The 14,297-nt window shown below is 35.0% G+C and overlaps 1 protein-coding gene across 5 annotated transcripts; it reads left to right on the plus strand.

Moving 5' to 3' along the window:
• Positions 1–7,093: 7,093 nt before the first annotated feature.
• On the plus strand, positions 7,094–13,785 carry LOC139786770 (uncharacterized). Of its 5 annotated transcripts, none has more exons than XM_071725887.1 (6): positions 7,310–7,691; positions 11,008–11,147; positions 11,456–12,616; positions 12,922–12,988; positions 13,155–13,323; positions 13,518–13,785. In XM_071725887.1, the coding sequence occupies exons 2-6, from the start codon at positions 11,025–11,027 to the stop codon at positions 13,639–13,641; spliced, it is 1,644 nt and encodes a 547-aa protein (XP_071581988.1). In that variant the 5' UTR covers positions 7,310–7,691; positions 11,008–11,024; the 3' UTR covers positions 13,642–13,785. The 5 variants fall into 5 exon arrangements, with proteins under 5 accessions (XP_071581990.1, XP_071581988.1, XP_071581992.1 ...); XM_071725888.1 differs by lacking the exon at positions 7,310–7,691 and adding an exon at positions 8,497–10,831; XM_071725891.1 differs by lacking the exon at positions 11,008–11,147.
• Positions 13,786–14,297: the final 512 nt, after the last annotated feature.

Raw genomic sequence — 14,297 nt, forward strand, 5'->3', positions numbered from 1 at the left:
CCCGAAGGTTGATCCTTCCCTTGTGAGCGACCCCGGCCACACAACTGACACAACACGTAATAAGTCCGCGGACACCAAATAACAAATAAATATCCAATGAGAGGTTACCCAGATGTGGCGGGAAAACGAAATAGGATTTGTACATATTCCTCACAAATTCTTAAAGTATTATCAGCACTAAATCGTGAAGTATTCATTATATGAACTTCTGAGGAATACTTTAGGACAAATTTGATGTGATTAATTCTTCAGGAATTCTTCATGTATTCATTTTTATAGTTCTGTATGTATTCTTTAAAATGAATTCTCTATGAATTTCTATTCACTTTTGTGCTATCTGGGAAGCTATAGTACTCGATATCTTTCGAAAGAAAATATCTTTTAGCGATAACTTTCCCGTTGCCAATTGGGATAATGCACTGATGTTTTTGCGCATTTTTGATCGGTTTAACCATCTTAAATCGTTCGTTTAGTGCAGATGAGTGCGCCATTTCCAGATCTCCCGATTTCTAATCATTGCTATAATCATTTAAATGTATTTCGTGCGTTATCTCATGCTCTGTATCATTTTTTATATTTCGCACGCCTAGTGTAGATGTCATCTACACTAGTCGACCCAAAAAATATATAGAATTAACACCAGGTTACTACCCTGAGAAACTCGACTAGAAACTTTTATCGGTTGGTATCTCATATGATTTCACTAATGATATCTTTGCCTTATTGTGGTGGGAGGAGAATAGAGTTTTGACTCTCCCGAAGTAGCAGTTATAACGATAATGCCAAATCGACCTCAGCAGCGAAAACGAAAACATCTCAAAAGTGTTCATAGGTCTCACAAACGTGATCATAGTAACTGCGTCGCATTTATATCCAGTAAGAATATATATTAAAAGAGCAATATTTTGTCAACGTAACTTTATATTTTCATTATATTATGCATGTTCCTACTTTTTAATAATATTTTATATTTGTAATATGAAGTAGTATCTTCAATCACTTTTAGTTAGCAATGGAAGAAGAAGCCTTGGCAAGTGAACGTTCCTCAGAGGACGATAATCTTGAAGAATTTAGTAATATCGAATCGGAAGAAGAATCGGAAACTATATCCTTGGCAAGTAATGAAAGTTCCTCAGAAGAAGATAATGTTGAAGAATTAAACGCTATCGAATCGGAAGAAGAAGCCTTGGCAAGTGAAAGTTCCTCAGAGGACGATAATAATGTTGAAGAATTTAGTGATATCGAATCGGAAGAAGAATCGGAAACTATATCCTTGGCAAGTAATGAAAGTTCCTCAGAAGAAGATGATCTTGAAGAATTAAGCGCTATCGAATTGGAAGAAGAAACATATGACATCGTAGAAAACATAGATCAACAGGCTGAAAGTGAAGAAAAGGCAGCTCATGCTTCGATGCGAGGAACTAAATCCTTGGCGAGTCATTTTATGTATGGCATCAACTATTTTAAATGGTCCGTTACACCGCCAACAAACGAAGATGAAACCGAAGCAGATAAAGTACCGGATTATGAACCTGAAGTGTTGTGCGCTGCGAAGGAGACCGATTCTCCAATAGAAGTATGGTCCCTTTTTTTTACTGACAAAATGCTAAGTATAATTGTCGAATATACTAATCTTGAGCTTGCACGAAAAAAAAAAAATTCTAAAAAGTCAAATATATCTTATTTAACAGATATTAACCTCGAGGAATTAAAAGCCCTAATAGGAATTTTGTACTTTAGCGTATTAGAAAAAACTTCTCGTAAAGTAGAAAAACTATCTAAATTACCTGTCTTTCGCGCAAACATGACAAAACAACGTTTTAAATATTTAATAGCATTATTACAATTCGATGATAAAAGTACACGTCAAAAACGTCGCCAAAGTGATAGATTAGCACCAATTCGTGACCTTTGGGATTCATTTATATCGAATTGTACAAAGTATTATTCGCCGGGCAAAAATGTGACAATAGGCGAACAGTTAGTACATTTTGAAGGTAAATGTCCTTTTCTTGTTAAAATGGGTCCTAAACATAAACAACTGGGACTTAGAATTGTTATGATGAACGATTCAGACACTTATTACATGATAAATGCTATTCCTCACGTTGGAAAAGACGATAAGAGACCTCAAAATTCTATGCCTTCTTATTATGTTCGTAAATTATCAAAGCCTATCTATGACAGTCACAGAAACATTACTTGTAATAAACGTTTCACTTCAGTGCCTCTAGTGCAAAGCATGAAAAATAAACATTCGCTTAGTATGGTAGGGACAATTCGAGCTAAAGAAAAAGAGATACCACTAAAAATAAAAAAATTCACAGAAAATAATGATTCGCGTTTTCTTTATGCTGATAACGTGACATTACTTTCACATTGTCCGAAACAAAATAAAATAATGTTATTATTGTCTTCGTCTTTTTTAAATAAACGAGGAGATGCAGTTATTGAAAAAGAACAAAAAATATTTGAATTTTATAATTTTACTAAAGGAGGCACAGACAAATTCGAACAATTATGTCGCGAATATAGTACTGCACGAAAGTCTCAGCGTTGGGTAATTAAATTCTTTTATGCTATGTTAGATCAAAGCTTTACTAATAGTTATATATTACATAATTTAAACAAAAAGAACAACACAAAGTTAACAAAATCTGAGTTTTTAAAAACATTAGCTAAACAATTATACATACCACATATAAAAAGACGTTTATTACATCGTACGGGAATCAACAAGAAATTACGAAAACTAATGGAAAGCGTTATTGAGGGAGAAAATAGCGAATCATAACATATGATCCCCTTACTTACAAATTAGATAAATGTGTAAAGTGCAGATAAAATCCTGCCTTTAGTGATAAGAAAACTCGATTTATTTGTCCTCAATGCAAGAAACCACGATGCGAGAAGCATCGCTCGATGTTATGCGAATAGTGTGCACCTATAATTAATATTTAAGATAATTTTTTTTAATTGTATGTTTCAATAATTTGTCTGCAAAATATATTGTTATAGCATGAATGAATAAGTGTATTACATGTATTTTTATGTAACCGCTCCTTTGTCCAAGAAGCTACAAAACTTCTAAGAGAACTTAAAAATGTACTTGATCCCTTGCAGCTTTATATTAAAATTGTTTAAATTCTAGCAAAACATTTATTTTCAATAATATTTTAATTTTATGTTTTATGATGCAGTTAGCCGCTTTAAAGCTTTTTTAAACGTTTCTGAATTTTTATTGGAGTGACCGCCATCCCATGTGGCCTTGAAGGGTTAACTTAAGTTTTGCATAGTTTTACAAGTAATTTATATTCATCTGTTACTAACATAAAAAAAATCCTATTATTCCATAGAAATAAAAGCATATGAAGAAAAGGTGATTACTTAATATAATACTTTTGTTGAAACAAAGCAATATCCTCAGGCTTCTAAGATAATGAAAACTAAAGTTATTTTAGAGTGATCTCCTGTAACGTGCTATGGCGCGAAAATATTATTTCTTGTCCCTAAATATTTACATTAAAGAAATGCTATTTAAACACCGGATTCATCTTTCGTTTTTAGCGTAATGTTGTTTTGAGATCGAATTGTTTTAAGTCTAAATGACTTTACCTATTCTCCAGACTTTTCACGCAGTTGTTACTCGCGAAGAAGTTTATTAGTCAAACAGAGCGATCAAATATCGGAATCGTTTCGGTTTCACAGCAGTTTATTATCAGCAATAAATTAACTTACGCAAATTATCTGCGATCTGCTATTTTTCCTTTATTTCCGCTTCAATTTATTATGTACATTGAGTGATGAACAAATTACGCATAAATGAAATTAAATATCTTACCTATTATCGGTCAACATTTAATGCAATATTTAGCATTAATTTCTTGTTTTAAACATTTCTTAGAACATATCACGGGTGTATCCTAACAATAGGTAAGACAATCGAAAAATATTAATTTTTTTTGAAACTTGTATTCCTCTCTCATTTTCATTTACAAAATATTTATTTTCTTCTTATTCTTTCTTTTATTTTCGAACTAATGACATTCTTATTATGCACAATGTAATAAGTAATAAACGTTTAATGTGTGGTGTCCCACCCTGCAATTCGATGCCCCGTCTACGGCCGACAAAAAGATTTAATATAAACCGCGCAGAAAATTAGGTCGCGTGATAATTGACTCTTGGGTGAGAGATTTAGGATCGGAGATAGTGGAAAACAAAAAAGGATAGGAGAAAACGGCAATCAAGCATCAAATAAATATATCTTTGTTTTATGGCGTTATCAATATCGAAACAACGAAATAACCATGTTAATGTTATTATTACAACAATGACATAATCAAGACTTAAGAGTGCTTTCTCAGAAAGAAATATATTATATTAATTTGTTTATATCAATTTTTAATATTAATTTGAAACTACTCACTTGAACTTCTTAAAACGTCTAATAAAAATTTCTCTTTTCTCTTTTTTTGTCACAAGACGAAAGTAGACAATATATTAATTACTGCAGTTATCAATCACTCGCTCCGTATTGTTTTCCTACAGAAATGTTAATCTAGCAAGGACCCTTCAAAGTAAATTCGTGGAACGACGTAGCCTTCCGATTAGTCTCTATACGTCATTCTCTAAACAAAGTCACGTGCGAGTTCCGCGCGTTCTTACGGACTTGTGTAACGCTTAATCGTCCGACGATGCGGGAAAAAGAGGATTATGATCATGGAGTTGCACGTTAACTCACCGATGCCGCGATGTGAAGAATGCATCGCGATCCATTCGCGATCTCAGTTTCATTTCGGTCTTCTTAGCACGAACTGTTGCATAATAAATAGCCTGCAGTGGGAAATTTTGCATGTTTCCTCGTTCACAAAAAGAGTACATTAATTTTTCAGAACATCTACCATGCTTCGAAAAAATCTTCCTTCTGGAAACTTCTGATACGCGATGCATATCTATGCATAAGTATCATATTTTTTGGCGAAAAATTGAATTTGCGAAAATTGGAATTAATATATTACAGGTATATTTAAATATTATATCGATTTTCTAAAGGGTAGAAGAGATCTGCCTGCTTTCCGTTTGGAGCAGAAAGAAGGGGAGAGGGGAAGCCGGGGAAGAGAAAGGCAGTGGTGGTCGAAGGAAAAGATACAGGGGCGAAATGGGAGACAGGAGACGGGAGACGGACGGACAGAGAGGAACAGATGTGTGTGTGTGTGTGTGTGTGTGTGTGTGTGTGTGTGTGTGTGTGTGTGTGTGTGTGTGTGTGTGTGTGTGTGTGTGAGAGAGAGAGAGAGAGAGAGAGAGAGAGAGAGAGAAGATGGAGGAAAGAGAGACTAGAGTAGAGAATGAGAAAAGCGAAAAAGTGGAGAAAAAGTAAGTGGTAAGGTGTTAACTGTTATGATAGAATGGAAATTGTAAATTGTAAAAAAAATGTAGAATGTGAACGCATGTGAAGGCGTATGGGGCGAAAAAAGGTGAGCGAGAGTATAAGGAGGAAAGGGGCGCAAAAGAGAAAGAGCGGTAAGTCGAGCGGCGAAGAATAGGCGAAAAGAGAAAGAGAGAAAAGAATAGATATAGGCTAAAGATCAGTGTGTATGCTGGTAAAAGAAGTATTCTTCCTGTATTCCGCAAAAAAGGGCAGAAATAAAATTACTACTACTATTTACAGTACTCATATCGATCCTTCTCCTACTTTCGTCGCTCTTGCTTTTTCTAAGGGATCTAATGTTCAAATAGATAAATTATTCATCATTGATATAAAAGGTTTGATATAAAAGCAATCAGTTGAAGTAACCAGATAAACGTGGTGATACATTTTACAAGAAAAAGAACCAAATTTGGAACTGTTCGTTTATACAATGATTTATACTCCGCATCTAATTTATTTACGAAAAATAATCCGACCCACATGCAAAAGCCTGTCCAGATGAAATGCTGACGGCAGTTTCGCCTAAGTGAATTTTTCCGGTCCACTTATTACATTTTATGCGACGTTTTGTATGCGTTCAGGATTTTCTATTGTTGATTCCGTGACACGAAATACGAAGGGTGCTATTCAAGCTCGAAAGTGCGGCATTGTTATATCCGTGTCAGCAAAGATGTTTCTTTTTTTAGGGTTGGCTGCTTACGGAGACGTCACGTCATGCTCGATTCTCTCATTTTAATAGGCTTTGCTAACGTATATTTGGTCGTTTATATGTCGGTGGCAAAGATGAGCTGATTTTGCCGACAAGCCTCTTATATCACCGTGGGATAGCACAGTTTTATTACTCGGTGGCAAATCACCCGCATTCCAATTATCTTCTTGAAAAGTGGATTTATTAATTAGGCAAACAATATATTTTGCACAAAATTTTTCCATTCGTATAAAGTTAATGTTTGAAAATTTGGAAAATATTAAAATTAGATGTACAATATTGGCAATATAGTTTGCAAGAATAAAAAAATTATTATGCTTTAAAGTATAGGTACACAAAGGAAAATACAATAGAATGTTTACGATATTTAATAGGCACTGTTAAAAAAGATATGAAATTTACAACACATTTACGATACCACGGTAAATGAAATTTACAAACTGGGTATCTAAAATAAAAATGCTTGCATTTGTATAGCTAAATTCATACACGAACATGAATTTTAATCACTGATATGAAATTTAATACACATAACATTAAATATTAAAAACCCGTTTAAGATTTTTTGGAATACGCAAGGTAATAATACATATTTTTGATTGAAAATGAGAACATTTGTATATGAATTTATTTGTTGCAAACAAAGCATTGAAAATACAATACGACTTTGGATTTTAATTGCGGCGAACTGAAAAATACGATGCACTCGAAATTGAATATTACGATATGCGTAATCTTTCTTACAACAATTGTCTTTTGAAATTGAATTCATATATAAATTCTTGTTTCCATTCGCGCTTTGCAATTTCAAAAGACAATTGTTGTAAAGGAAGATTACACATATCGTAATATTCAATTTCAAGTGCATCGTATTTATCAGTTCGCTGCAGTTAAAATCCAAAGTCGTATTGTATTTTCAATGCTTTGTTTGCTGCAAATAAATTCATATACAAATGTTCTCATTTGCAATCAAAAATATGTATTATTACCTTCCGTATTCCAAAAAATCTTAAACGGGTTTTTAATATTCAATGTTGTGTGTCCTATTAAACAATAAGACATCAACTGTTATAAGACAAAGTGTGAGAACGCAGGCATCTGCGCCGCGAAGTGGTGCGCAGATGCCTGCGCACCTAATTGGTCCGTGCGGTGGCGTGCGAGTTAATCTGCAAGTGCGTGGCGCGCGTCGTAGACGCACACGGTCGTACTTCGTATAGTACAGAGAAAGATCAGATAGATTCGAGTTTTGTTTGGGTCCGTTCCGTTTCACGCATATGCGTGCATTTATCTATAGCATACGTAACGTTTACTATAGACAATGCGCGCATCATGCGTGAAACGGAACGGACCCTTTGTTATCGCCGTCAGCTGGTTGTTCAGGTTGTTGTGTTAGAGGTTAGAGTCACAGCCGAGTCCCGAATCCGGGCCCGTATTCTGGTTCCTGCTACCGACTCTCGATTCGCCGAAGCAGTGATACACGTTGAATAAAATATTTGTGAAGTGTGTACACAGTGAATAAGTCGAAGATATAACTACAAGGAATAACAATTGGTAAGTAACTAATAATATAATTTATTTGGAATAATGAAAACCGATCACGTTACATGGGGTTAATATAAAGCTAGTACGTAGAATTCACGTGGAACATAACCTTTTCGTGCTGGCGAGCGCCAACAATCGTTTTTATGTAAATATTAGTCCTTCTGTCATCTACAAGTGCCTCTTAGACGATTATACTATTATTTTCGTAGTAATTTATATTTTGAGATATTTCGTTAACGAGAAATTGGACTGCTGGACTCGCGTGATTTTTGCCAGCATCATGGTTCCACATGTCCAGCGATCCAAATTTTCGTGGAAGAAATATTTCAAAATACCACAAGTTACATGGCTGAGATAAGTTGTTTGAAAAAATTATAACACCGTTTTTCACATCGATATGCGTTACTTCAAATTTCAAGCCGAAATAAATATTTGTAAATTTGGGAAGAACATGAGCATCATTGTAGTTTTTTTCAATTTTTTCAGATAAGATGTATGTATGTCAGTTTTGTGCCTACCAGTCCCAACAACTGGCATCGTATTTGGAGCATCGAAAATTGCATTTAAACATCACTCAAAACTTCCATTGTGGTTTTAATGGATGTAAAAAGATGTTCCGCCTACAAGTGTCCTTACGATCTCATTTGTTGCGGACACATAAAGTTCTCAGAGGAGTAAAAACCGATAGTCCCTATACTTCTCGTACTGTGAATACCAAATTTATCTGTTCGATGCCCCTGTGCATAAAAGAATTCGACTCGTCTCGAGCGATTATTAAACATTTAAAATGTCATATTCGACAAAAAGAAAAATTAAGTGTCCTTTTAGAGACTGCAATAATGAATATGATATTTTGCATTCCTTCACCGGACATTTATCTAAGAAGCACAAGAATCCTCCTGCCGGTAATACATCATGCCTCGCTCTTAGTACGTGTATATCGGGCTGCGAAAATTTAACTCTCAATGAAAGTTGCATCGATGAACAACCGAAGTTTAGTGATGTTTATGACGATACACAGCACCGAAATTCGACGGATCTATTCCTCTTGAACGTAGCACAATTGTTTTTAAAATTGGAATGCCAATTATTGGTGCCAGTGTCATCACTTCAGACTGTTGTTTCGGGTACATTGAGTGCGCATGAACAAAGCCAGGAAACAGTCAAATCTAATTTGAAGACGCGCTTACGTGAAGAATGTATTTTATCAGATCAAATAGATTCAATTGTCAACCAAGTATTTAACGATGACCCTTTTCTTGTATCAACTAAAAAATTGAACACAGACTACAAACGTAAACGATTTTACAAAGATCATTGTGCATTTGTAGAACCCGTTGAGATAGTACTAAGCACCGATCACAAGCAAAAAAAGTTTTTCCACTATGTTCCTATTCAAGAAACTTTGAAAGAACTCTTTACGGATAAGTCTCTCAGCAATGAGCTCCGTCGTAATTGTGAAATTCGCGAACAAGATGTTCAGACAGATTTTACCGACGGATCTGTATTCAAAGACTCTGTTTTTTTTAAACAAAATCCAAACGCGCTAAAATTGATTTTATATCAAGACGCATTTGAAGTTGTAAATCCGATCGGAACTGCTGTTCATAAACATAAATTAATTGGAATCTACTTGAGCATCGGTAATCTTCCGGAACACGTACGATCGCATGTGAATGCAATTAAACTCGTTGCGCTTTGTAAGGAAAAGGATTTTGATCATGATAAAGTATACGGGAAAATTGTAGATGATTTGAAAACAATAGAATCGGAAGGACTACAGATGTCTTCGGGGGAAATAATAAAAGGGTCACTTGTTTTTATTGCTGGCGACAATCTTGGAAGCCATTCACTTGGTGGTTTTGTTGAAAATTTTAGTATGGCGACGTATTTCTGTCGATACTGTCTAGCTACTCGAGACGAACTTCATAGTAATGACGTTCAGCCTATGATGTACGAACGAAGAACGATTGAAAATTACAACGACGCGTTACAAAAAAAAGGAGAAAAAAATCACCACCAAGGCATAAAGTTCAATTCCAAGTTTAATGAATTGAGAAATTTTCATGTTTGTAATCCAGGATTGCCGCCTTGTCTCGGCCACGATTTGTTAGAAGGAGTTGTTGCATATGATTTGAAAATTTACGTTGATTATTTCATTCAAGAAGGATGGTTCTCATTATCATTTCTAAATAAACGTATTGAATCTTTTATTTATTCGCTACAAGATATGAGAGACAAGCCATGCCCAATTTCAAAAAAAAAAAGAGAATCATTGGTGGGGCGTGGCAAATTTTTATCTTCATCAAACTTTTCCCATTACTAGTGGAGGATAAAATTTACGATGCTATGGATGATGTATGGCGGACTGTTCTTCTTCTTGGAGAAATAGTCGAAATAGTTTGTGCTCCTACGATCCACAAATCTTGTTTGTCATATTTAGAAGTGATTATAAGCGAATACATTGTTTTAAGAAAAAACATCGAGCCAAATCTTCGTCCAAAACATCATTATTTGAGACATTACCCTGAATTAATTGTGAGATTCGGGCCATTGATGAAGGTTTGGTCTCTACGTTTTGAAAGCAAACATACGTATTTCAAGCGAGTTCTTCGATACAGTCGAAATTACATAAATATCACTAAATCTTTGAGTGAAAAGCACGAACTATTTCAAAGTCTACTTCGATTTGGTGCAGATATCAGACCAGAAATTGATATAAAAGAAATGTCAAATTTTCAAAAATGTATTTATCATGACAGCATTCAATCAGCAGTAGGAAAAGTACGTCTTTCCGATAATATTCAGGAGTGCAATGAAGTAACGGTGAAAGGCATTGTGTACAGAAAGGAAGATTGTTTGGTGATTCGGCAAAAAGGCTATCAATATGGTATTGAAATCGGAAAAGTGTCTATTCTTTTGAGCGATGAACAATGTGTATTCATGGTATTCGAAGTATTGGAGACGCTTTTTATTCCATATCTTCGCGTTTATCAGATCGGAAAATGTGTCAGATACGAATGTTTATCATTAGACGATTTGCCAAGTACAGAAAAACTGTACATATATAATATTGGGACCATTATTTGCGTGAAACCAAGCTACGGTTTGGTTGCTCGCCCTCTGTAAAATTGAAGCTAATATTGAAGGTTGGTTTTTGCAAAGAAAGAAAAACTGCAATAAGTTATGTGTGTCTCAGAAATGGTGGAGGTGCATCACAAATTCACAAATAATTGTATCTTGACTTTTATGAAATGTTGTGCATTATGTTTACGCATTCGATATCTTTTCTTATGTTTTGGTGTTATTATTGCTTTATTCGCAGATCTGCAGATCAGCAGCATGTCACTGTTTAAAGTGTGCCATTCCGATCGTTCCAGAAAAGTAATGATAAAAGCAGCGACGCTAACAGAGCTAATTGCTGGTGCAAAAGCTAGATTGAAAATGGCTGACGTTGTGTATAAGGTTAACACGACTTTTCTTTTTTTCTTTATTCTGCAACTTTTGGCATTGACCGTTTTGCTGCATGTGCCGCATGGTAGATTTACATATTTGCATGAAGACGCCTCTTTTTGCTAATCTTCTGCAGGGCGCAATAAACTGCAAGAAGGGCGTCGCCGTTTGAAGAAAATATTATCCTTATAATGTATCGTATGACGTTTTTTGGAAATCTTTCGGCAATCTTTTCGAGATTTACTTTTTCACATTTAATATGTGTATGCAGTCATTGTTTTAATTAACTTACTTTATTTTCTATAACGTCTCTCATTCAGGTAGTATTAGAAGAAGACGGAACCGAAATCGACGATGACGAAATTCTTTCTGACATTGCGAAGCTCTCTCAAACACCCGTAAATCTTATGCTACTGTCGGAGGATTTATCGTGGCAATCATTGGCCAAGAACAGTGCTGTTGAGAACTCCAAAGCTGGACAATCTACTCCAACGACAAGCATTTCAGGGGGTCATGATGATCAGATTACTTCGTCGCACCCCGTAGAAGTATTGGGAAGCAACATATGGAAAATATTCCCAAGGCGTCTGACAGAATGCTGCAATAACGGTCAAAGAGCTCTTGAAGTCGACAGACGAACAATGGTAGCTGGTATTGCAGAGTACATGACACAAGATCTGAAAGACTACTCAAGAAGAACGGCTGAGCGGATTGCAAAGATCATCACTGAGAAATATCCCAAAACCTTCAGCGATGTGATCAACAATAAAACCGTGGGATCTGGAATGGAAAGTTTGCGGCAGCAGATTTATAACGCCGTTAATTATCGAAAAGGAATCGATAAGGAAACAAAAAGACGCGCCGAAATTCGGCTCAGTGAGGAGACCGCAGATGATCCTGCTCCTGCGCTACCGAAGCCGCGAAAACAAGATGAATATGGTTGTACTGAGTACGAACCACTTTTGCCGCCAACCGAGTCGACAACTTCACAAACAAACAAAAAATTGCAACTTATTCAATTCTTCAAATCTGACGAGAAAGACGAAAAAAAAATATCTCAATTAATGGACGATACCTACCCGACACAGAGAGTCGACATCAATAAGAAAACGAGAGATCTCGTCCAATTGCTCCAGGTCTGGCCGTACCTTCAAAGCCCAAAGTACCTCATAGACCATGCTTCACGTCTTCTTGGCAAATCAGTTCAAGCAACGTGGGAAGAAAGTTTGACTATGTACGCCAAGCCAATCCGAAAATACATTATCTTCAGCGAGAAATCGAAAATGATAAAGTTACGGCAATCGAATAGCATTAGCGAAACGAAACCGAATGAATCTAAGATTGACATTCTTCAAATAATATCTGATGCAAAAGCATCGAGTACAGCTACACAAAGTGAAGTCGCATTGATAGCGGTGATCTTTCCTCTAATCGCCACACAGTTGAAGGAAGATCCGCAATACTTATTCAGGGTCATACCCGTGAGTGCCATAATTTTCTATTTTTGACATTACTGCTTGCAAATAATTGTGAATTGATCTCAGCAATCACTGGCTTAGTGCTTTCCCTATATATTTTATTCACATTGACTCGATTTTGAATATTTTTATTTTCGTCAAATTCCTTTAACTAGTGCTTTATGTTTGAACGATTATATTTCTTTCGGCACTTTTGGATTTGGAATGGTTTTGAAACCATTTGGATGATTTAAATGTAGATTAGTTTGAAATTGTCACAGTACGACTTACTGTTACTAATCGATTTGTACGCTTTACTTTGCTTGTAGGAGGACGTAGAGAGCACCGAAATAGCAGATTACGCAAAACAGGACTCCCCGATTATGATTGTGAGAGGCAAGTTATAATTTACATGAATAAGCATATACACATGCAGTAATAATTGTATAGGAATTTGTAAAATTTTGAAAAATTAATTATATATAATTTTTTAGTACTTTATTAGACAGCGGAATTGGTTTAATAGTCATATTGTTTATCTGAATTTAATATAATATAACAGGAAAATCGTTATTCGACATCGAAGCAAAGTGCGACGTCGTACTGGAGGAAAAGGTCGTCCTATGCGCCCGAGGTGTACTGGATGGATTTCTAATTACGTTTTTGGCATATTACGTATTTGGCTACGTATATCTGCCAGAGGTTCAAAAAACTTTGGAGTTTATTCAAAGGTAAGGTATTTTTGTGTATACCATTTTCTTATCAAGGGTCTGTGGCGCATACATATAACTGGAAAAAAAATATCAGATTACGTTTTCGTAATATATATTTCTCACAAATGATGTAAAATGGAGTAAGGAAACTCTTTCGTGCTGAACGTCTCTTGAACGTCTTTTTTTAAGAGTCTTATTTTCTTTTATTTCAGAGTATTACTTCAAATAAACCCTAAAACTGGACATAAGCGGAAGGAAAATAAAAAAAGAAACGCACTGTCCTATGATAGTTCCGTGATGAAGCTGGCTAATGCTGTGGAGGCTTTTAAAGATTGAGATTTTCGACGAAACGATTAAAAAATGACAGTTTATTACAAACAAAATAATCAGTTTATTACCAAAAAGCAAATATATATTACAAAAAATGTATATTATAGTAATTTAGTTTAAAGAAATATAAGTGTTCTGATATGCAAATAATCGGAGTTTATTTTTTATATTGAATCCACACCTTTTGTTTAGAAAAGGAATCAGAAGAGGTCAAATTGGGCAAGCAACTTTAAAATGGTATATCCATTTTTAATATATATAATATATCCTATATATAAATATTATCTATGATGATCGTTAAACGATAAGCGATTTTCTTTTTTATGTGTGTAGATTTTCAATGTTTCTAACGTATAAAAAGTGTGTGCAAAATAATTTTGGTGTACTCGTGTACGTAAAGATTCAATATATTTTTATTTTTATAATTGTGAAAAATATTGTATGTGTACCACGGAGAGAAAGCTTTTTTCAGACTTAAAAATAATGTATTTATTAAATATAATTATTTAATAAATACATTCATTATTTTTCAGTTATACAAATAAATAGTATATTGTGCACCTAGGGGAAAAAGTTACGTGTTTCAGACAAGTGTGTGTAACCTTCGGCTCGGGCGGCAATCACTGCACGAGTCTGAAAAAAGCTTTCTCTCCGTGGTACAC

Source organism: Temnothorax nylanderi, unplaced genomic scaffold (assembly GCF_030848795.1).
Source record: "Temnothorax nylanderi isolate EJ_2023f unplaced genomic scaffold, tnyl_v1.0 TNYL_tig1145_pilon, whole genome shotgun sequence".
NCBI lineage: Eukaryota > Metazoa > Arthropoda > Insecta > Hymenoptera > Formicidae > Temnothorax > Temnothorax nylanderi.

Coding starts and splice junctions, on each gene's coding strand:
- LOC139786770 (XM_071725887.1), top strand. CDS start 11,025: ATGTCACTGTTTAAAGTGTGCCATTCCGATCGTTCCAGAAAAGTAATG. Junction 12,617..12,921: donor ACTTATTCAGGGTCATACCC/GTGAGTGCCATA, acceptor CTTTGCTTGTAG/GAGGACGTAGAGAGCACCGA. Junction 13,324..13,517: donor ACTTTGGAGTTTATTCAAAG/GTAAGGTATTTT, acceptor CTTTTATTTCAG/AGTATTACTTCAAATAAACC.